This window comes from Schistocerca americana, chromosome X (assembly GCF_021461395.2).
Source record: "Schistocerca americana isolate TAMUIC-IGC-003095 chromosome X, iqSchAmer2.1, whole genome shotgun sequence".
Lineage (NCBI taxonomy): Eukaryota > Metazoa > Arthropoda > Insecta > Orthoptera > Acrididae > Schistocerca > Schistocerca americana.
The window spans coordinates 103,023,660-103,048,726 of record NC_060130.1 but is presented as its reverse complement, the minus strand read 5'-3'; the positions used below and the strand labels follow the sequence as shown (position 1 = coordinate 103,048,726).

Sequence of the window (25,067 nt, the reverse complement as noted above, 5' to 3'; positions counted from 1 at the left end):
AGGTCATCACCAATTGGCGACAGCACTACCTAAAACCTTGCTATGTAGATTTCATTTCAGAAAAAGTCCAACAGCGCTTTCAGTGCCTGCTTAAATCAGTCACCTGCCCTAGAAGCAGTTACCTGACTGCATATCCTTCATCTACATCTACATCATTACTCTGCAGTTCACAATCCAGTTCCTGGCAGAGTGTTTATTGTGCCACCTTCAAGCTATTTCTCTAACATTCACACTCTGACAGTGCACAGGAAAAATTAACACTTAAATCTTTCCAGGGGGGATCTGATTTCTCCAATTTTATGATGATCATCATTTCTCCTGCTGTAGGTGGCTGCCAACAAACTATTTTTGCATTCGGAGGAGAAAGTCATGGATCGAAATTTCACAAGGAGATCATGCGGCAATGAAAAACACCTTCCACCCCAACCCTTCCTTACTCTTACAACCTCACACAACCTTCTTTTATATGGTTGGAAAATATGCAAACTCAACTAACCTGGACATTGTATCATTGCCCATTCTACATAAACACTCCACAAGCCAGTGCACGGTGCATGGTGGAGGGTACCTTACACCACTACTAGCCTTTTTCTTTGACTCACAAACAGATTTACGGAAAAATGACCATTTATATGCCTCTATACAAGTCAACCTCAAATGCCAGTTCTCTAAATTTTGTCAATAGTGCCTCGCAAAAAGAATGTCATCTTCCCACCCGGGATTCCCATTTGAGTTCACAAAGTGTGAGGTCTTCCAGAGATCGATATCCAATGTCAAAGTAGGTACCAACCACAAGAAAGGACAAGCACTGCAACAAATGAGGGACATTGGTGTACACACGCCCTCCAGAAGTTTCATATGCCACCACTGCTGGACGATTACCTATGTCAGAGTGCAGTGCCACTCAGTTGCTCCTACAACAGCAGCATCGTGTTACTTCAGATCTGGCTGCAACCTAACAAAACCATTAGTCAGAACTGTATGTCAAAGTTCGTAGTCAATTGTATATTGAGATGAGACCATCATTCTGTATTTGTATCACATTATAAGTGATAATGTTCTGTAAAAATAACAAATACATAGTGACTTCCCTGTGGACGTGGCCTGTTTCCAATTTAAGTATTTGATATTTTTCAAACTTAAGTAAAATGATCTAATATTCAGCTGCCTGCAGAAGTAAATCTAGGCTAGCTACACTGTCGACGAGGAGGTCTGAAGTGTGTTTTTTTTGCTTGTCACTATACAAAGCATCTTCATAATACTCGCGTCCTGACTGAACCGACCAGTAACAAACCATACAGCACACACTTCAACTGCTTTTATGTCTACTTGTAATACCTAGCCACTCACCTGGCAAATATCACCACAGAACATATCCACATTAGGTGTCCTGTGCTCAGCCAGACACATGCAGCAATCCCGGTTCCAATCATACACACCACGTGTTTACAAACAGTGACAGATAACAACAGCAACATGTCAGTCCGTGTACACACCAAACTCCAGCGAGTTCCACAAGAGGCACCCACATCACCCCAAAGCAGCACACACAACCACACTGTGAACACAGAACTGTGTTTGTCCACATACCACGTGACTCGTGTCCGCATGTTGGGTGACCCTCATGGAAATCCTTCTATCAGATTATTTAAGATGTTGCACAACCACTAGCTGACAGAACTCATGCTCCAGGTTCAATGCTGGCGGTGCCCTACACTCATCTGTTGGTAGGTCTTCTGCAGCTGTCTTCAGTGCCACCAAGACCACCAGTCCAGGGAGGCACAAGACTCCTGCCGAGACATTGACCAGCCTGCATCTGACTGAGCTAGACACCAGGCAGACCACCTTCTAGGATGTCAACTGAATACCAACCAGACACCAACCAAAGACACAGAGCTGGACAACAGCGAGACATTTTATCATTCTACCAGAAGTGGATATTATTTCTTGTTTCAGCTCTGAACTTTGAAATGTTCATTTGTATGTTTACTACTGAAGTGTTTTTTTCATTGCAAGCTGTGGACCAACATTGTTGTGTTTGTCCCTGCCTCCTTGTAAGACCAAATGCATAAGAATGGTAGTGGTAATTGTTCGGCCTTACAGTGAATGCACCCCTCTGCTGCAACTCTCATTGCCGCAGCTTTGCTAATTATGGAGACAGCAGTTGCACCATTTAAACCAGGACACCACTCAGTATATTCAGCAGTGTTTGGTGACAATGCCCCCAACACGCAGGACGGCACAGCTTCTGCAACACGAACAGCACTTGCTGTGCACCTCTGGGCTTCTTCGACGGGAACTCTGCCATCACGGTGCACTCCATGCTCAGGACTCCACACCAACAACTGGGTTTTATTTGTTTGATACATTTGACTATCTCCTTCCCAATGTTTGTCACCCAGTTGCCTCTCATCCCTCTGCCTATGGCACCTGACTCCTCAGTCCCTGTTGGCCTCTCTTGCTCTATTGCATCCTTGGACTCAGATGCTCTCTGCCTCTGATACCATCTCCAGTTCTGAGGCATCATCCAGCCCCACTGCCCTCTCTGGCCCTACTGTCACCTCTGGCTCTGCCACCTCCTCTGCACCGCCTACTCCTGCATTGCCCTCCATGCTAGCCCTGGCACTACTACGGGTTCCCACGTCACCAGTGCCCTTGCCGCTGGCCCAGGTCTCTCTCCCATTTCCAGTGCTGTCTGCCACTTGACACTCCCCTTCATTGGCCATGCCCTAGGGCTTTCTGTGCCTTCACCTCCTGTTCTCTTTGTGACTACACCTCCAGTCCAACAGTGGCATCACTGCTCACTTCCACCTGCGATAATCTGGGCCTGTCACCTTCTGACACCTCTCCTACTGTTCCACCTGTTGCCAAAGCTCCACGTCCACTTCCGGTTCCCTTCTTCCCCTTCCAGACCTCCTCTCTTCTCAGTAGGGATCTCACCTGTCTCGTGTTGCTGCCTTTTTCTCTGACAAGCACTTCTGTGTTAAACTGCCCGGTGCCACCCCGAGCTGATTGCTGCCATTTCCTGTCTTTTATTGTGGTGATCAGATGCGGCCTCACAGGCTTTCTTGCAAGACCTGTCTGTGCCAGGATTCGCCACTCTCAGAAACAAGGCTGCCCTTTCCTGATGATGGCTCTGCCGGCTATTGGTTCCCAGGTCTGCATCTCAGCCTTTCTGTTCCACCGTTCTGCCCGGTGGCTGCTCTCCACCGGATGAGCCTGATGCTATTATGCTGCTTCATCCAGATGATGAAGCCAGGTTCAGCTCTCTTCTCGAGGGTGGCGTCCCACTCGGATCTTCACTGCATCCTCGTGACGAGGTGTTCGTCAACATTTACAGGGCACTCATTGCTGCAGCCCACCTCATCAGCCACCCGTTCACCTCTCTCCCGTCGATCGTGAGCCTGACATAGAATCCGTCCTCCTCTCCCTTCACTGCGAGGATCCAGCCGTGGCTGATCTCACAAGAGTGGTGCACCATATCGGTGAGCACCACAGTCCTCACCTATGTTCCTTCTGCTGCACCCACTGCTGCTCCCATGCCCCAGCTTTGCCACGACGCCACAACCGCGGCTGGCCCTCTACACACAGCACCACGCCGGGGGCCTGCCGCGCCCTCGCCACAGGACCGCACTGGGGCCTGCCGTCCTCTTGCCACAGGACTGTGCAAGAGCCAAGAGGTAAAGCTTCCTCTAATCCAATCTGGTGGGGATACTACACACTCTAGCGGTAATCGAGAATGGGATGCACTAGTGTTCTATACCCTATCTCTTTTATACAATAGTTACACTTCTCCAAAATTCTCCCACTAAGGCGAAGTTGACCATTCACCTTCCCTACTATCATCCTTACACACTTGTTCTATTTCATAATGCTGTATTCGAACATTACTGGATCGTTTTTCCTACTCATCTGTATTAACTTACGTGCTTCTACACATAGAGCAAGCTGCCATTCATTACAGCAACTAGAAATTTTGACTATGTCATCCTATAACGTTCTGCAGTCACTGAACAATCATACCTTCCCATACACCACAGCATCAGTGGTAAACAGTCACTCAGTCTGTAAGATAATTTACGTATATAGAGAATTAGAATGGTCTTACTGGAGTTCTCTGGAGCGTACCTGATGATACCCTTGTCTCTGGCAAATAGGATTCTATTACTTGAGAAATTCTGGATTCTATTACTTGAGAAATCTCAGAGCCACTCACAGAATGAGTTATCTGGGAATATAGGATCTACCTGTTGTCCCTCATCCGAGGTTCACAGAAAGCGAGGACAGGGCAAGCTGAGGTTTGCGTGAGAGATGCTTTTTAATTTGGGGACAAAAGTGTTTTGGTCTCAAAGAAATTTATTATATTCAAATTCAGAATATGTTCTAGGCTTCTGCAGCAAACCAACGTTAAGAATATTGGTCTGTAATTATATGGGTCTGCTCTTCTACACTTCTCACGAATGGGAGTCACCTGTGTTTTCTTCCAGTTGCCTGGGACTTTGCGCAGGGTGAGAAATTCGTGATATATGCAGGCTCAGTATGGGATGACTGTCGTAGTGCGCACTCTGTAAAACCAAACTCGTATTCCATCCAGGCCTGGTGACTTATTTGTTTGCAACTCTTTCAGTTGCTCCTCTAGGCCAGGGATGCCTATAACTACATTCTCCATACAGGGGTCTGTGTGATATGTTTGTACGATCCTCCTGCATGAATGATTTCTTAAACACAAAATTTAAAACTTTTATGTACAACCACAATTTTCTCAGGTTCTTGGAAAGATCTTTTCCTAAGGTACAAAGATGGAAGCAGCTGTATGCTATGCGCATAAATCTCGTTACAGGCGCACAAATCTCTATTAACTTTTGCCTGTCAATATTTGTGAATTCTTTTTTGAACCAAGAGTGCAACAGTGTCTGCTTCCTCAGCATTTTACAAATTTTATTATTAATGTGGTTCCACAGAGATTATTTGACTTTTTCAGTTTGCACCTTCTGTCAGTTGCCCTAGCCTCCCATTCTAAAGACGTAAGTGTGACACCTCCATAGACACTCACTTAACACGCATATTTGCCACATTGTTGCTAGTGGAATCCTGATACGCAAATCATAAACTCCTTGTTTAGTTCATATTCATGGGCAATAGTTTTATTGACCATGCTCAAGAAATGCTGTTTCTATTCCTCCACAACCCCAACACCAAACCCATCTGGCATTTCAGTTTCACAGGATTCTCTTTTGCTCAATGAGACATTAATGGAAGTCCTACTCCACTTTTCAAATGGCTTATGAGAATGTGTGTTTTGCACTAAACAAAGACTTCTGCTTGAATAGCTGCCACTCTTTCCAGATCAAATTTGCTCCATTCACTTTTAGCCTACTCAGTTTACTGAGTTTGCTAGTCCATCCTTACAGCACTCTTACTTTCAAATGAGCTACATCTACAAAAAAGAAAGAAGGATGATTAACAATGATGTGGTCATTAGGAACAGAGAACAGGCTCAGACTGGGGGAAGGAAACTGGATATGCCATTCCAAAGGAACCACCACGCCATTTGCAACATTAAGCAATTTAGGTTTGTGCCACATCTGTGTGGAAGACTCAGCTGCAAGACCAGTTCTATACAGCATCCTCCTCTTGAAGCAGACATGTCATGTGGGCACGATCACCAATCAGTTGCCCATGTACATGAATGGCCCAGCTACAGAGGATGCTGCATGGCACAACATGGTCAACTGCAATTGCTGTGTAACAGTGTACATGACAACTCACTGCACAGCTTTAGTTCTCAAAATGTATGCATTATATGTACTCACTACCTAAAAGAAGTAATGTGGCCCTTCATATGCAGATACCAATGCTATTACTCACTGTTTAGTACAAAGTCAAAAAGGAGATAAAGTAAGAAACAACCAAAGGGCACTAGTTCTAGGTAAAATACCAATATCATGAGTGAAAAAAAGTAATGAATTACGTAAGTAAATATAAGAAATGTTTTGGTTTCGTAAGTGTCAGACATACAGCGCCTACAGCAGTAGGATTTACAACAGTTCTACTTGATACAGTGAACAAAGGGACAACATAACAACAGTGAAATTAACAGGAAATTTGTTATAGGGGACCAATGTTTTGCACACAGCTTACTAGGAACAGAATTAAATACATTATAATGATAGCGATCTTTGTTTCACTGGATGAATAAATGAAATGGAATGATCAGAATGCATCAAATGTACTGTCCAGACACTGTCAGTACGAACAACTGTTTAAAGGGGTGTTTACAATAGTGTCTAGGCTGGGCACTGCGCGTTGTCCTTTTTATACACATCTTTGCACGACACATTTTCCTCAATGATAAGTTACTGCAGACGGTGATGTCATAAGAAATTAGTGAATGAAAATAGGAGAAGTAAGGCAACTTTTGACATTTGTATACCTGAAATCTGATATCTGTGATGTGAAAGTTTTAAGTTAAGAAGATCTGAAACTTCACACAAGATATTATAAAAATACAAAAATTGATACCTGTTTGTCCACATCAGTTCCCAGAAACACATATGATGAAACTGCACCCACATATTTTGGGATTTCCATGAAGAAATGTACCATTTTATAGCATCATCAATATTTGCCTTCATAAACTCAAGTCGACCTTTGAAGAAGAGGAACCAAGCTCCTTCAGGATACATCTAAATCACAATACTGTTAATTACACAATGATGTCACTGTTAACACATGTAAGTAGGAATAACTGGGATGCAACCAACCTTGAGTTGTGTACTCAAAATCTCATCACAAAAATCGAGGTCTCCATCAGTATGGCTCAGTACATAGAGTACAATTAGATGATATCCTAAGAGTGTCATGACACACAAAACTTGGCGAATACTGTTATGCAGCTGGTACCCAGCCTGCAGTTCCCTGAGGCCTACTTCCTGATAAATGAAACAAAAACATTAAAATATTACACCACAAATAATTCATCTTATAAATTTTTCATACATTTAATCATGCAAACAAGTTGCAGTATGTCTTGACACACATTATTACCCACAATGAATGGTAGAGATACTCACTAAACAACAAACAAGTAACAACAATTAAAGAAATAACAAATAACAATAAAACATTAATTCTAATAAAGATGCAACAATTTTGCAATCACCAGTTATTAATGAAAATAATTGTGATATATTTCTCATCAGTGAAAAGATGACAAACATTTCAGATTGAACTTTAAAATTCCTCATATATGACAGTCTGTTCCTCTCATGGTAAAAATATTAGTGTTTCAATTCGGCAGTTATAATTATTTTTGTTTACTTATTGGTCCAATTTGATTAGCTGAATTTACTATATGTTTCACTCAAGCATCTCAGATGATGACAATACTTCACAATAGATGACCCCCTTATAACTTCACCACACCTACACATATACTTCAAAAGTCACTCTAAACTATGTGATGAAGTGTACATGGTGTACTAACATCTCTGGACCATTCTTTGTAATGCTCAATGATTGTGTACAAGAGTATTGATCACCTTAATGATATGTCCTTATGCCCTTATGCCACTACCATCGTAGATAACTTCTCAATGGATAATTCTGTTCTTGTTCCATCCCTATTGAGATTTCTTTTTTTTTTAAAAAAAAGAAAGAAAGAAAGAAAAGTGAATAATTACATTAATTAATACTTAACATTTCTTTAAATTTTGTTGCATTTCTATCCATTCAAAAATTGTTCAAATACACTATGTGATCAAAAGTATCTGGACATCCCAAAAACATATTTTTTTCATATTAGGTGCATTGTGCTACCACCTACTGCCACGTACTCCACATCAGCAACCTCAGCAGTCATTAGACATCATGAGAGAGCAGAATGGGGCACTCCGCAGAACTCACAGACTTTGAACATGATCGGGTGATTGGGTGTCACTTGCGTTATACGTCTGTATGCTAGATTTCCACACTCCTAAACATCCCTAGGTCCACTGTTTCTGATGTAATAGTGCAGTAGAAACGTGAAGGAACACGTACAGTATGAAAGCATACAGGCCAACCTCATGTGTTGACTAACAGAGACAGACGACAGTTGAAGAGGGCAGTAATGTGTAATAGGCAGACATCTATCCAGACTATCACACAGGAACTCCAAACTGCATCTGCATCCACTACTCCATCTGCATCCACTACAAGTACTATGACAGTTAGGGAGGTAAGAAAACTTGTATTTCATGGTTGAGCAGCTGCTCATGAACCACACATCATGCCGGTAAATGCCAAATGACACCTCGCTTGGTGTAAGAAGCGTAAACATTGGACGACTGAACAGCGGAAAAACATTGGGTGGAGTGACAAATCACGGTACACAACGTGGTAATCTGATGTCAGGGTGTGGGTATGGCAAATGCCTGGTGAACGTCATCTGCCAGTGTGTGTAGTGCCAACAGTAAAATTCAGAGGCGGTGGTGTTATGATGTGGTCATGTTTTTCATGGAGGGGGGCTTGCACCCCTTGTTGTTTTGTGCCGCAAAATTGCAGAAAACTGATCTTTTAAGCGCCTTCTTGCTTCCCACTGTTGAAGAGCAAAATTCGGGGATAGCGATTGCATCTTTCAACACTATCGAGCACCTGTTCATAATGCACGGCCTGTGGTGGAGTGGTTACATGACAATAACATCCCTGTAATGGACTGGCCTGCACAGCGTCCTGACCTGAATCCTATAGAACACCTTTGGGATGTTTTGGAATGCTGACTTAGTGCCAGGCCTCATCGACCAACAGTGATACCTCTCCTCAGTGCAGCACTCCATGAAGAATGGGTTGCCATTCCCCAAGAAACCTTCTAGCACCTGACTGGACGCACGCCTGCGAGAGTGGAAGCTGTCATCAAGGCTAAGGGTGTGCCAACACCATATTGAATTCCAGCATTACCAATGGAGGGCGCCACGAACTTTTAAGTCATTTTCATCCAAGTGTCAGGGATACTTTTGATCAGATAGTCTAACTCATTGTGATCTGCTTGTCGACGGACACATTTCCTTCTGAACTCCATTGTTTACTACTTAAGGAATAAAAATTTCAGCCCTTTGTTTGTGCTGTTTGTACATTTTTAAGTTCTACCCATTGTGTGTCATTTTTCAGATGGATTTCTGAGAATGGTACATCATTTACTTTTCAACAACAGAATTTCCCGTCTCTCAAAACTGCCTGTACACTGTTTGAGCACCTCCTCTATTAGGTAATTAGTGTTTTATTCTCTTAATTTATTATCTTCTATCATGAATTTTATACTATTCCATAAATTAGGAGAAGACATATTTCAATAGTTCTTGATGGCACAGTAAAACATAGACATTATAAAACACACAAATAGTAGGAAACACAACTACGATGATAATGAAATTGCAATAGATTTACCTACCTTGTTACCTGAAAATCCGATGAACTCTAGGAGCTTAATTACACGAGCAGGCAGTAGAGATATCATCTGGAAAGACAGTAATATTCAATGAAACAGAGTCTGAATGCCAGCTGGTCTTTTAACACTTAACTGAAGTCACAGTAAAACCTCCCAACAATGATATTAAAAAAATTAAGTTTCATAGAAAAAGCCGCATGATTATGACTGTAGTTTTAATACTGAAAGAACAAGCAATAAGGAAGTCGACTTTTAGATCACTGTAAGGAAACAAATAAATCAACAACAGAGAACTACATAAAACATATATCTGGACGCCTGGATGTGACTGAACCCTGGATCCATGTCAATTAACCTAAAACATTATGTAAGTCCTGATCAACTGCAATAAGTTCTCACTTTTTCATGTTCTATTATCATTAAAAATAGAATCAAACAATTTGTAACTGCCTTGATTTGCAACACACCAATGATAATTTATTTTATGACATTACAGTGACCATATTTACTACTTCATTGTCAAAATGCCACAGCACATTTCTTTTGACAGTTCCTAGTTTTCATATCCTCAGTTCTGTAAATACATTTGACTTATGTAATTATGAATGTCTGACACTTACTCAGCTCTCTTTTCACACCTTTATCCTAAACTTTATCTCACTGCCTGTAAGACTCTGTAGGAGAAAACTTACTTTCTTGGTTCTGAATATTGAAAAGGTCATTTTGATATTTTAAGAAATTATTTTTCCACTCTATACAGTAGCTCTTTTGTAATGCTTATAGGGCACTGAAGGAGCTGGAAATTTGATGACTTCTCAGTTGCTCCACTGCCTTCTGCAGTGTGCAAGGATATGGAGACACAATGAGAAACACACCATACATCACACTAAGCTGAAGCAGATAAGTCTGCTGAGAACAGCCAAATGCAGTGAGTATGAAAGCTCATATCACAGGAGAACGGAGAAATCCAAAGCCCCAGGCTCTGTTTAAAGCTGCAATGAACAGCAACAGAGATGCTTGTGATGACAAAAATATATAGGATGGAATCTGTAAGCAGAAAATGTGTTTATAGCTGTCTACAATGCTATCATAATAGGAACCATTGATGATGCACTTAAATTGGATCAACTGTTGACAAGCATGATGACAGATCTACAACAAGCAAGTATAACACATGCTGATACCAAGTTTCATATATTGATGTAAAAGGTGCTAGAGAATTAATACAGATATTATTAACACCACCATTCACAGAGATTTTAGCAAGTGAAGATCTGTGCTGAATTTTGCTGCACAGCTCTACTGATGAGAAAATGCAACATGGATGAAAACTACTATAGATTTCACCAACATATTTGGCGGATATGGAATTCAAGAATTCAATGTTTTTTCCTTGGTCTCTTTAACAATGTGCCCCACTTTTGCTCTCAAAATTCAAAGGGATGTAACATTTTCTGCTGATGGGCTACACTTAAATTTGTATGTAACCAGATGCCTGTCTCTCAATACCCAGAAGCATTCTCAACTCCATTACAGGACAGTCTGTTTTCTAGTGTGATGACAAGATTTTTGTATGGCGTTTTTACAACTTTGGTAAATTACAATGCTAATTATAAAGCAAATCCTGGTCAGCACTTTGTTGCTCAAACAGAGCCATCAGGCTGTACAATGTCCTGAATGGCTGAGTAATTTCTGTTGCTGCCTTTTGATGATTACTCTGTTCTATGGATTGGTCCCAATGGAAAGACGTCACTGAAATGGAAATCTATGACTACTTCCCATCAAACATTATCTGCAAGAACTAGAGGAGAGATTATGATTATGATGATGATGATGATTGGTTTGTGCGGTGCTCACAGCACGGTTATCAGTGCCCATACAAAGTGCCAATCTTTACACAGTCCAATCTTGCCACGTTCATGAATAATGATGATGAAATGATCAGGACATTACAAACACCCAGTCCCCGGGCAGAGAAAATCCCCAACCCGACCGGGATAGAGGAGATATTAGTAGCAGAGTATAGCTCTTGTGTGCCATCTGGTCAAAATCCTGTAGGCATATTTCTTCTAGCTGAATGAGTGTGTCCCTCACTCATTCCCTAAGTCATATGGTAGAAGAGCATACAGCACATCAGTTAAGATAGTGAAGTCTCTTACAAGGAGAAAGGGGTGAAGATAGCCTTGAGAAGATCTTGCTGTACTTCTTTACATGGGGGATAATATGGAGGCAGGTATAAAAAACATACTGTTGTGTGACTACTGGGATATCTGTGCCATGTGGTATTGGGCAAGAAGTATGTAGCAATGACAAACACAGCCACCCTCCCCAACTCTGACAACCTTTCCCGTCGATGGCCAACCATCATGTAGATGATGTAGCACCTTTGCACAAGTATATCAATAGATACAACATCTTCACTGCAGACACAATTGTGTCCCGCAGAGGGATCATTATCATAAATTCCAAGGTTATGTACCCAGAACTGTTGCCTATGATAACCTACCCCTGTTGTTAACCCTGAGGCAGATAAACTTTTCTGCAAGTCAAACACAAATGCTTGCTCAATAAAGCTCCTGGACATCTCTTGGCCCTAGACTTTTCCCCCCTCCTTTCTCCTCCTTGCTGCAAGTGGACACCACATTGCCTTTTCAATTCTTGTTATATTCGTAACTTCTTGTGTTTGCAATGCAGTTCTACTAGCTCTTCGACAAGTATCGTCTGCCGAGTGATGGAAATGCAGATTTAGCTTTGCATTACAAATGTGCTGGGATATATGCAAGTACATTGTCTGAATAGTTTTCTCGCTGGCCACGGTGGCCGAGTGGTTCTAGGCGCTTCAGTCTGGAACCGCGCGACTGCTACAGCCGCAGGTTCGAATCCTGCCTCGGGCATGGATATGTGTGATGTCCTTAGGTTAAGTTAGGTTTAAGTAGTTCTAAGTTCTAGGGGACTGATGACCTCAGATCTTAAGTCCCATAGTGCTCAGAGCCATTTGAACCATTTTCTCACTTTTATACAGAGATTCCTATACATTTTATATGATTGGTCTGAGGTACTTTTCAGATGTATCTGTATGACAGTAGTGTGATTTGTATGTAGGGAATTACTTTATGAAATTACCAAGTATATCTTCTTATTCTGTACTAGTCTTCTAATGATGAAGGAGGAGGGGGTGGGCGGGGAGGGCGACATTCAGATCTTTAGTCGACATGGTGATCACTTTCATCACATTTTTCATCTTAAAGCTATGGTTATAGCTCCACTAAGAATTTATAATGTGTTCTGATTGTATTTCTTACACACAGCATGGTCAGCCCCATTTTGTCATCTTGCAATAAGGAAGTTCTTGACATATTCCAATGAGATGGATTTTCTCTTAGTATAACATATTTCTGTCTGTCTGTTTTATTTGATCAGTTACGAAGATCTTTTTCATTTTCCAAGCCATTTTGCAGAGATATGCTGTACACTACTTAGCTGGAATAAACTTATTAGTCACTCATATATACTTCTCATCTCTCGCACATTTCAATATCCCCACACACTTTTCTGAACATGAAACTTCACTGTTCTTTTGCATACTTTCTCATCCTATAGAAGGAATTATTTCTTACTGTAGTAACTGCTATCCTCTGATGGTTCGTAATCACTGCCTGCAACCACTACTGCTACCACTTGAGTTCATTTCTGAATTTGAAAATCCAGCACACAACAGTAAACAAGACCGCACCACATATGCTTATCCATATGTTAGTTTATTTGGTTACATGATAAACTGTTTGGGGCTAGCAAATCTACTTTTAAATATTCAACATTTTGTGAAGTTTGGACTTAGTTTCTCTCAAATTTCAACATGTCTTTCATAGAAAATCCAACTTCAGTCAGCATTCTCTTGCCTACCTCCTGTCTGCTTCCATTGAGGGTTAAGGCCTTGACGTGTGTACAGGTATTTACATTACATTGAAAGTGCATATTTTGTAGTAGTTTCAGTACAACCTTATGGTGGCAGACCTATACAATACCATGTGCACATGGCAGAACAAATTCAAAATTTTTAATTTTGGACATTGGGCACTTATGGCTGTTATCCATCGAACTGTTCACACATAAACAAATGAAACATAAGAGGTGGGGGACATTCAAGTACATGAACATTTTCCAGTCCAAAGGTATGCAAGCTGTTTGTCTGCAAAGCACATAACATAGTGAACTACCGATCCTGTTATCAACTGCTGCAAAAAGCCACACAATTCTTTAACATCAATGCTGTATTAAATTTTGCTAAGGGATGGTGGCAACCTAGTGTAAATCATTCACAAAATTCAACAGACTTCCAGGGTTGCATTGATGAGCATATTACTGTAGTACTGATTCTTAAGAATCCAGAATCACAGTGCTATTGAACCAATGTGAACTCTGATCATACCAGACAGTCATACAACAACTTCTTGTATGTTCATCCTTATGATTGATGCTCTGCAGGACTTCAGCTGTTCACTTAAGTAAGAAAATGAAACAAACACCTGTAGCCATCATTTCAATATTATTTTATTATATTGCAACCAGTTCCGGTGACTCGATACACCGTCTTCAGGCCTTAATTGGTGCTGAGGGGATGAACTCATACACTAGATCCCATCCGTGGCAAACAACTATGAACTAGCTGCCATAGAATACTGTGGAAGTGGTGATGTGTCTGTTGGTTGTAGGCACAACATTGCTTTTACTGTATTCTGGGAGAGCAATTTAATAGACATCGGCCACTGATGGGATCGTGTGTATGGTTGAAATGCTCCCCCTCAGTGTCATTTCAGGCATGAAGATGGTGCATTGAGTCACCAAAGGTGGTTGCAATATAATAAAATAGCATCAACATGACTGCAGGTGTTTTAATTTTATTACATATAATACAACAGTCTTATAACTTGTGAACAAGGTAGGGGTAAGCAGTGAATTGGTTTCTTCAATTTTGGCTGAGCATATGCACTTGTGAAGAATGAATGTGAAATTTTTACCATGGCTGTCAACAATGGTGCAACCAAAACCAAACGTCCACCTGCAAACTGCTCGAGAGAACAAACACAGGCACCAAATACCCGATTCTGGTGTTGCAGCTGGACACTGATTTAGACAGTCTGGCTGTTAATACAGTGCTGCCACCAAGGTACAGTGGCATCTGGTGGGCCTTTCCACTCTCAGCTACTTACAAGGCATATGACCACAACACAACACTTCTCACTTGTTTATGCCTGAGTGCTTCACTTAACTTTCATACCTGCACTTTGCTGTAACAATTCTGATTAAATTTCTCAACTGTTTTATTCTTTTTGGACATTGTTCTGGTTGTGATCAACTCACTCACTGTAGACCTGTTTGTACAGTAAACATTTACTGGCTATGAGACACTTTACCTAACACTGTTACTAGCTATTGCTAGTTATATTGCTGTGTGTGCTGTTATCAACATTCAAAGTTACACTTTGTTCAGTAAAACTGTATTCATATAGGAACAAAAAAGTAGTAATGAAGTCGTTTGTATTCCTTACGTTGTAATAAAGCAAGACTGATCAAGATGTACTAAACTTTTTTGAGGAGGAATTCCATTAATAAGAGTTGCATTGCCAGCTACTGATGCAATTGAACCATACACAAACACGACAGCTACAGCAGGAGAACCTGCTGCTTCTACCAAGGTTTTCTTCATTTAATGAGACCAACAAAGTCTGAGACTTACAGACACTCTTTTTGATAGTATTTTGCAGTGTTCAAGTATTAAGTTCTGAGCTACCACATGCCTTTTTCATGGCTATGATTGACTCACGGAGCTATCACCTCTTAAGGATTTGTTTTTGTGATATAAACTGACACAATCAAGTCAGATAACTGTGATGAAGCAAGCATCTTGTAGAAACCAAGACTGATGCCAAGTTGAGGGCCAAAAATGTAGTAGGAAGCAGATGTTATGACTGCAAGTAATGTGAACCAGTACTAATAGCATAGTGAGTTACCTGCTGTATTTGAGGGTCTGTGTAGACAGGCTTCAGTAACAAGATACAAACTTCTGATCCATCTGCTGGGTCAGATAAGTATTTCCTGCACATATGCCAACAGGTGTCTCCATGTAACATGTTTGCTGCAATCCATGAAGCTGAATTATCTAGTACACATACACTATTGCAATAACACACTGAGTAGGTTTCCTATAAAGCTGGAGGGGTGGGATATTCAATTTCTCCTACTCTGTTCAACCAGCCCATTTGGGTGATAGTGACTGGTGTGCACCAGGTCGGGGGGAGGGGGGGGGGAGACAGGGACAGGGCAGGTGTGTATCTATTGGTAGAGCACTTGCCCGCGAAAGGCAAAGGTCCCGAGTTCGAGTCTCAGTCGGGCACACAGTTTTAATCTGCCAGGAAGTTTCATATCAGTACACACTCCGCTGCAGAGTGAAAATCTCATTCTGGAGGTGTGTATCTGTCCCAACAGCTGGTGGGGAATGGGGCGTCAATCAGGGACTTTATTTCATGTAATGATGGGATTTGCAAAGCTAGAGGCATCCATTTTGCCTTGTTATGTTCCATGTAGTGGTCTAGGCATGGCAGGCATACTGTGGAGGCAGAGGCTGCACTCATCTGGGAGGCAGTAGCCTTGATCTGGGCTGGCTGGGAGGCATAGTTGGCAGTTGTCTCCATCTCAGGTGGCTTTTTATGCCATGATGAGGTCATGCCATGAGCATCAGCAAGTTGTTGCAGCCAGAGCCAATTTTGATGTCACTCAAGGTGCTCTTCTCTGGCCATGCTTCTCCAACTCCCCTCCCAACTCATGAACAGTGACAACCCGCTTGAGTCCACAGCCTGGACTACAGACACTGTACAGTTGTAAGGGCATGGCTACCATGACGGAGCTCACATGGTCGTGTAAAAAAGATCAAAATTGGCATGGTGCTTGTGCTCATGCTGCAGCTTGGTTGGACTTCTGCCATACATGAGGGTGGATTGACAGGTATCAGGGTAGCATGTCAGGATTTCTTCAGAGGTCACAATTTTTATACTGTTCATTTGAGTTTTAAAAGTTCTGACTAACCTCTCTGCTTCTGACATAAATGCAGGGTGAAAAGGAGCAGCGGTCAGATGTTTTATACTATTCTTTTGGAAAAAGGAGTGGACTTCAGTCTATGATATTATCAATGCCACTTTGTTTACATTTTGATGAAGAAGTGAGATATCAGATATGTCACTGCTGGTAGAGCCTTAAGTTGTCATTCTAATTCTTTAGAAACCCATTAAAAACAGAAATTTTGCTAAACGCTTTCTCTGAAAATTATTTTGAGCAGTTAGTTCAGGAGCCTATATCAAGTGTAAATGGTTGCAGTAACATACAAGATCTCTTGACAACAAACAATCCTGAACAAGTAGTGTGTGTCATGATGGATAAAAGGATTAGTGACAAAAAGGTCATTGTAGTGGGACCGAATACCACCACATTCATATCCATTAAAAATAATTGCGAAATGCTCCCTTTGTCAGAAAAGTTCCAGGATGGTTTTTTAATTTTTTTTTTTTATTTCTGAGTATGCAAGACTAAAAAGGATTTTTTTTTTAATGTTACCAGGTATATGTGTGTCTTTGAAATGACCTTCGCCGTGCTTCCACACAAACTCACTAGGTGGCAGGGCTGGGCTTAACAATACACTTTTTTTGGGTTCTTGGCGCATTACTTACAGTGACACGATGGATTGGATGATGATTGTGAGCAATGAGTGAACATAGAGTTTTGTATTAAGTTCAGGAAAACCACTTGTGAAACATGGGCAATGACTAGGCAAGACTATGGGGGTGAGGCATTTCCAAGAGGTCATTTTTTTGAGTGGCACAAAAGATTTTGTGAATGGAGAAATTCAGTGCAAGAGGATCCCAGAGCTGGCCGCCCATCTACAGCACATACTGATGTGAATGTTGAGTGTGTAAGGCACTTATTGCAAGAAGACCATCATGCAGCTGTGCGTGCAACATGGGAAGAACTTAATATGAATCATGATGTGTGTCATGAGGTTTCATGCATAGATTTAGGGAAATGGAAACTTAATGCAAAACTCATCCTTCACACACTAACAGACAAACAGAACCACTGGATAGAGCCAGAAGTAATCACACATTTCAGTTGGCTGGTTGGTTGGTTTGTTTGGGGAAGGAGACCAGACAGCGAGGTCATCGGTCTCATCGGATTAGGGAAGGATGGGGAAAGAAGTCGGCCGTGCCCTTTGAAAGGAACTATCCCGGCATTTGCCTGGAGCGATTTAGGGAAATCACAGAAAACCTAAATCAAGATGGCCGGACGCGGGATTGAACTGTCGTCCTCACGAATGCAAGTCCAGTGTCTAACCACTGCACCACCCCGCTCGGTACACATTTCAGTCAAAGATTATTGCTACAAGTACGGCCCTCACATGAAGCATCAAAGCGCTGAATGGCACAGCCCTGGATCACCAGTCTTGAAAAAAAGTCAGACGGCAATGTTCGAGAACAAGATATGTTGATCACATTCTTTGATAGTAAACGATTAGTTCACCATGAGTATATTCCTCCATGTCACACAGTGAACCAAACTCTTTACAGCGAAGTCATGAAACGTTTGCAACAAGCAATTTGACATCACCACCCTGATTTGTGGCATTCTCAGGACTGGGACTTACTGCATGCCACTGCAAGACCCCATACTGCTTTATCTGTTATTGAGTATCTGGCCAGACATTTTGTTATTGCCATCCCACGCCCATCATATTCACCTGACCTCTTGCCTTGTGATTTTTTCTTGTTTCCATGAGTGAAAAGGCGACTGAAAGGAAAGCTTCATCAGGATATCACAGACATCCAACAGGCTGTGACAAATAATCTTATAAACATTGCAGCTGAAAATTTCTTTGCTTGTTTCCAATAACTTCAGAAACATTGGCAACTGTGTATAGATAGTCAAGGGGACTACTTTGATAGGAGATAGGATCATTATTTGTGGTAAGTGCAACTTTCTATTTTTAAAAAACCTGTCCTGGAACTTTTCTGACAACTAGATTATATGTATTTAAAAAAAGGGATAAAATTCATTTGACATCTTCCTAAGAGACAGTCTTCATTATTTCCAAACTAACTATGTACGTTTAGATCAGACGTGGCTTAAATTCAAAGAATTAATATTGTTGGCAATTAAAAGAAATTAATAAGAAAAAGAACAGATCATCTATAGTACAAAAAAAAAAAGGTCAGGACGCTATTGCAGAAGCAACGAAAAAAGAATGCCAGAGTTAAAAGAATGCGAAACATCAATTGAGGACATATCAATTGATGATGTTTTACAGAAGCTCAAAATTTACCAATGGACTTCAATGTATGATGTCTTTAATAGGGTCAATAATGAAACACTGTCAAAATCAGGTAGAAAATCCACAGAGATTCTGATCATATGTAAAGTACACCAGTGACAAGTCACAATCAATACCTTGACTGCACAGTAGCAGTGGCAACTACAGAATCATTAAAGCAGTTACCAAACAAGATTTTCTGAAATTCTTTTATCAAAGATGATGCAGTAAATACTTCAGAATTCAAATCAAGAACAACAGTCAACACAAATAACTTGGATGTAGATACCCTTCGTGTAGCAAAACAACTTAAGTCAATAAAGGCAAGTCCTTTGGTCCAGACTGAATAATAATTAGGTTCCTTTCGAAGTATGCTGATGTAATACTTCCATATTTAACTATCTTATCCAATCACCCGCTTGAGGAACGATCCATGCCTAAGGACTGGCAACATGCACGGATCACACCAAATAGAAGTAATCCACTGAATTATACATCCATATCACTGACATCAATTTGCAGTAAGATTTTGGAACATAAAAAATAATACAAAATAAAAAAATTTAAAAAATCTATTCACACACAGTCTGCATGGATTCAGAAAAATATCATTCTTGTGGCAAAAAAAGAAAGAAACTGGCCCTTTATTCACATAAAGTGATTAGTGCTATTGACAGAGGTACTCAAGTTGATTCCATATTTTTAGATTTCCAGAAGACTTTTGACACTGTTCGTCACAGTGAATTCTAGTCAAATTGTGCACTCATGAAGTATCATCTCAGTTGTGTTACTGGATACATGATTTCCCATTAGAAAGGACATAATTCACAGCTATTGATGGGAAGTCACTGAGTAACACAGAAGTGATAACCGGCATTCTCAAGAAAGTGTTGTAGGTGCCCCTGCTGTTTCTAATCTACATAAACTATCTGGAAGACACTGTGAACAGTCCTCAGATTAGTTTAAAAGTGCTGCTGTTGTTTACCTCTAGCAAAGTCAGAATATCAGTAATAAATACAAAATGATTTAGACAAGATATGCATTAAAATGTTTAGGTGACCACTGTCTGAAGGAAATTGGAAATAGCGGATCACAAAATTTTTGGTTCAGAAGATTTTTTCCCTCTGCTTGGTGGGAGACTGCTCCCACAGCAAGTCGCTCAGTACAGGCCTAAGTTGCTTCTTCTTCTTCTTCTTCTTCTTCTCCTCCTCCTCCTCTCTTCAGTAGTGCTACAGCCCTTGGTTATCCTTGGCTTCTTCAACCATCTTCCTAAACATTTATTGGTTATTTGCTGCTCTTTTCCACCCCGGACTCCCATACTGATGAGATCCACTATTATGTCATCAATCCACCTTCTTCTAAGTCTCCCTTTCTGCCTAGCTGAATGGATCCCACCTTTCATCATTTTCTTTGGAATTCTATCCTCTGCCATTCTTCTCATGAGTCTTAGCCATCATATTCACCATTATTTCACAAATTTTATTATGTCTCTACCTTGTATTAACACTTGTAATTCGGAATTGTAGCATATTCTCCAGCCTTCTTCCTCCCTTATTGGACCATAGCTTTTGCATAGTATTTTCCACTCAAAGGTTCATAGTTAATTTTTATCATGTTCTGTCACTGTCCGTTCTTCTAACCTGTATGTGACAGCTGGGTGGGCTAGGAAGTTACCTGCATATATCAGCAGTTTTGTTTTTCTTGTAACAAGGCTATTTCTGAACTGTTGCATATTTACAAAGTAAGCTCTGCTTCCTGCTTGTATTCTTCCCATTATAGCCTTTCCAATACTGTTGTCATTTGTTATTAGGTCTCCCAAGTAGTTAAAAGGGGACACTCCTTTGAAGCATTTCCCATTGATGTTTAGGTCTTTAGGGGTTCTTCTGGTCACAGATTGTGACATTATCATATATTTTGTTTTGTTTTTATTTATTATGAGGTCAGTTTTTAAGGATTCTGTTTCCATTGCCAAGTATGTTTCTTTGAGTGTATTGATATTGCTTCCTACTATAGGAATGTCATCAGCGTATGCACGTATCAGGCTAGTTTTCATAAATATGGTGCCTCTTTTGTTGATTTTATTTACTACACAATGCAAGGTTATACTGAATAGGACAATGGAGAGACTATCACCTTTCTTCAAGCCTTTATTAAAGTCAAAGCTTTCACTTGCTCTTGTCTCTGTCATTGTCATTCTGATTACTCTTGTTAGCTTAGCACATATACCAACTTCTTCCAGTACTCTGTACAGGCCTTGCCAGTTTATGCTGTCAAAGGCTTGTTTGAAGTCAATGAATAAGAAATGCAGGTCTACATCATATTCATAGAACTTTTCCATCATTTGTCTTTTCACAAATATTTGATCAGCTATTCCTCTGTTTGGTCGAAAGCCACACTAGTGTTCCCCTAGTATGTCTTCTGCATACTTCTGTATCCTTTCACTTAATATAGCTATGAAGATCTTATAAGCTGTGCTTAGGAGTGTTATACTCTATAGTTTTCACATGCTGTTCTGTCCCCATTCTTATAAATGAGGATTACTCCAGTTTTCTACTTATCTGGCATAGTTTCTGTTTCCCATATATCTGATATTAATGTGTGCAGTTTCTTTATTACAGCCTCACAACCAATTTTTATTAATTCAGGGATTATGCTGTCTTCCCCAGGGGCTCGATTGTTTTTTGACTCGTGCAAAGCCTGTGAGATCTCTTGTAGAGTTGGCTTTCTTGCCTAATTGGCATCATTGGCTACTTCCAGCTCCACTCTTCCCTCCTGTGCAGCTGTCTCTTCGTATTCTAGGTTGATGCTTATTGTATCTTTGACATACTCTGCCCTTCTTCTCACTAACTGTTCTTCCTCTCTTATCATTTTCCCATCTTTACTGGTTTGGTACCGCGTGCCACGGAATTTGAATCCGCGCCAGACGTCATGGACGTCTAAGACCAATAGAGATCTCTGCACCATAGCACCGTAAGCTGTGGCGGCACACACCTCCTGGCCCGCTTTTAGTGTGAGGGCACCACAGTGGAACACGTGGTCCCAGCGGCCAATAGCGGCGCCCCCGATAGCATACTTAAGTGCTGGCCTCGCGCTCAGCCAGCAGTCTGAGATTGCGTTGCATCTCAGGACATATAGTCTCAGATAGCGTATTGACTTTGTGTTTCTATTCCAGTGGACGTGGTCGTCTTGTTTGGTTCGTTACTCTGTTGTCTGTTCTTGTTGTGTCGTAAGGTCCTCCGTCGGTCGTGTCCGTCCTCTCCCGTTGTGTTGCTGTCCGCGGGTCCCGCCATGTTTCTGTCACTACTACCTACTACCCCGCGACCCTTCCGGTCGCCATTACAACAACTGGAATATGCCATTATTCTTGGCTAGAATCTATTCTTTATTTTGCCTGCAGCATGATAGATCTATCTTATTTCACTTTCTTCCTTTAACTCTTCTAGTTCTTGAAATTTCTTCTAGTCCACTCTCTTTTCTTTCTCTTACACAGTCTGCTAGCTCTTCCCTTTAATTCTCTATATTGTTCCACATTATTTCTGGTTTCTCTCTGCAGCACTTTTGTTCTTGCCCTATTCTTTTCCTCTATTGCTGACTTGCAATCTTCGACAAACCATTCCTGGGTTCTTCTGTTCCTTCTTGTGCCTATTATTTCTTCTGCAGCATCTTTAATGGTTTTTTCAATCCTGCTCCAACTTCTGCCTACTCTTACTGTGGTCTCTTAATTGCTCAACTTTCTGCTTCATGTTACTTGGAATTTTTCTACTTCATCAGGGATTTTCAGTGTGTCAGTATTCCATTTCATCATCTTTCCTATTCTGTTGCCATTTGTTAGGCCTAAGTCGATGGCCTGGGAGATTTCCCACAGTGGAGAACTGCTGAGGAACAGGTGCCTAGCAAAGGTTCACCTACAGACCTCGACCAGTGGGAGTGTAGGAGGATGATCCTCAGAGGATGGAAGCACTGTGACAGGCTGAGACAGAGTGTCTCTCTCTCTCTCTCTCTCTCTCTCTCTCTCTCTCTCTCTCTCTCTGGCAAAGACAGAGAGAGGAATCATTGGTGGCTTGTTGAAGAGCCCATCTTGAGCTCCATCTTGAGCCATAGGGAGATTGATAAACTGCAGAAAACCCTCAATTTGAGACTAACCCCCATCAACCACTTGTCACCTCACACAGTAGGTTTCCAGAAGAGATAACTATTTGTAACTTTTGAAGTCAGCAATCAAATGCTGTGCATTGTATAGGAGGCACTGATGAGCAGATCAGTGGCATACACTGTTAATTTTAATGTTGTGCAGTACTTACCAAATTAAAGGCTCCAATTCCCATACGAACACCACTCTCAAAATGAACTTTATAGGATTCACTATTCCACTTTCTAGTATGCAGAATGTTTGCACACTCTCTGAAAACAAAGAAAGAATTTTAAAAAATTAAAATGGAATGACATAATAAATATAGAGAACAGATTATGGCAATAAGTAATTTCCTCATAAGCACATAAACTTTTGGGCATGCTACAGAGAAATGTGACGGAACAATTACTGTTCATATTGTTCATTTAGGACTCAATGGAAAATAACTGTGTGATGATACTGTTGAGCATGAGAAAGCAACAACCGAGAAACAGTTGTACAAATATAACATCAGATACTTACATAATACACTGGCTCATTTTTCAAGACTGTAGGAAAGTGTTCACGTAAAATTCTTGCATCATCAATACTGGAACTCTGTTCCAGAGTGTGGGGTTGCTTACCAGGTTGGTGTAACTAGAGACACTGTGTATACATCAATAAGGGCAATGCACATGATCACAGGATTTTTTGGTTTATGGGAGTGTGTTTTCAAATTGACAAAGAATTTGAATTATTTGACACTCAAAGGCACATACTAAGAAGCAGTTTAACTGATACTATTACACTAGAATAGCTCACATGTAGATAAATAAACAGTCATTTCTCACACATACCATAAATGAATACAACAGAAAGAAATCATGACATACACTAAGTGATCAAAAGTATCCGGACACATGGCTGAAAATAACTTACAAGTTCCTGGCACCCTCCATCGGTAATGCTGGAATTCAGTATGATGTCGGCCCATGCTTAGCCTTAATGACAGCTTCCACTCTCGCAGGCACACATTCAATCAGGTGCTGGAAGGTTTCTTGGGGAATGGCAGCCCATTCTTCACGGAGTGCTGCACTGAGGAGAGGTATCAATGTTGGTTGGTGAGGCCTGGCATGAAGTCAGTGTTCCAAAACATTCCAAAGGTGTTCTATAGGATTCAAGTCAGGACTCTGTACAGGCCAGTCCATCACAGGGATGTTATTGTCACGTAACCACTCCGCCACAAACCGTGCTTTGTGAACAGCTGCTCGATCATGTTGAAAGATGCAACTGCCATCCCCGAATTGCTCTTCAAAAGTGGGAAGCAAGAAGGTGCTTTAAAACATTGATGTAGGCCTGTGCTGTGATATTGCCACACAAAACAACAAGGGGTACAAGCCCCCTCCATGAAGAACATGACCACACCATAACACCACCTCCTCCGAATTTTTCTGTTGGCTCTACGCACGCTGGCAGATGACGTTCACTGGGCATTCGCCATACCCACACCCTATCATCAGATCACCACATTGAGACTGGCCAATCATCCAATGTTTATGCTCCTTACACCAAGTGATGTGTGGTTTGGCATTTACCGGTTGTGTGACGTATGAGTAGGCGATCAACCATGAAATACAAGTTTTCTCACCTCCTGACTAACTGTCATAGTACTTGCAGTGGATCCTGATGCAATTTGGAATTCCTATGTTATGGTCTGTATAGATGCCTGCCTATTACACATTACAACCCTCTTCAATTGTCGGCGGTCTCTGGCAGTCAACAGACGAGGTTGGCCTGTATGCTTTTGTGCTGTACGTGTCCCTTCACGTTCCCACTTCACCACCACATCAGAAACAGTGGACCTAGGGATGTTTAGCAGTGTGGAAATCTCGTGTACATGTGTATGACACAAATAACACCAAATCACCTGACCATGTTCGAAGTCCATGTCTTGGTACTTTTGATCACATAGTGTATATGATACATGCTGTGAACGAGTTAAAACTATTAATTATGAGTACGAGGTTACAATGTTCCAGTTACAGCCAGTTAACAGGTTCCAGAAACATTTAAAAGGTTCCATGTAGGCTGGAAGTATACTACCAGAATAATGTTTGCATTAGTGTAGTAGCATTTTGTCCGTGAACTGAGAAAATTATTGTTGGATGGCTTTGCTC

At 41.1% G+C, this 25,067-nt stretch overlaps 1 protein-coding gene across 3 annotated transcripts in view; it reads right to left on the bottom strand.

Annotated features, from left to right (window-relative positions):
- The window catches only part of LOC124555624 (tetratricopeptide repeat protein 39B-like), a 296,161-nt gene that overhangs the window by 19,797 nt on the left and 251,297 nt on the right, over window positions 1-25,067 (bottom strand). For all 3 annotated transcript variants that reach the window (XM_047129594.1, XM_047129593.1, XM_047129595.1), the window contains exons 8-11: window positions 23,081-23,180; window positions 9,428-9,493; window positions 6,765-6,932; window positions 6,523-6,686 (exon numbers count right to left, since the gene is read on the bottom strand). In XM_047129594.1, coding sequence (XP_046985550.1) covers window positions 6,523-6,686; window positions 6,765-6,932; window positions 9,428-9,493; window positions 23,081-23,180 — 498 coding nt within the window. The remainder of the gene's footprint in view (window positions 1-6,522; window positions 6,687-6,764; window positions 6,933-9,427; window positions 9,494-23,080; window positions 23,181-25,067) is intronic.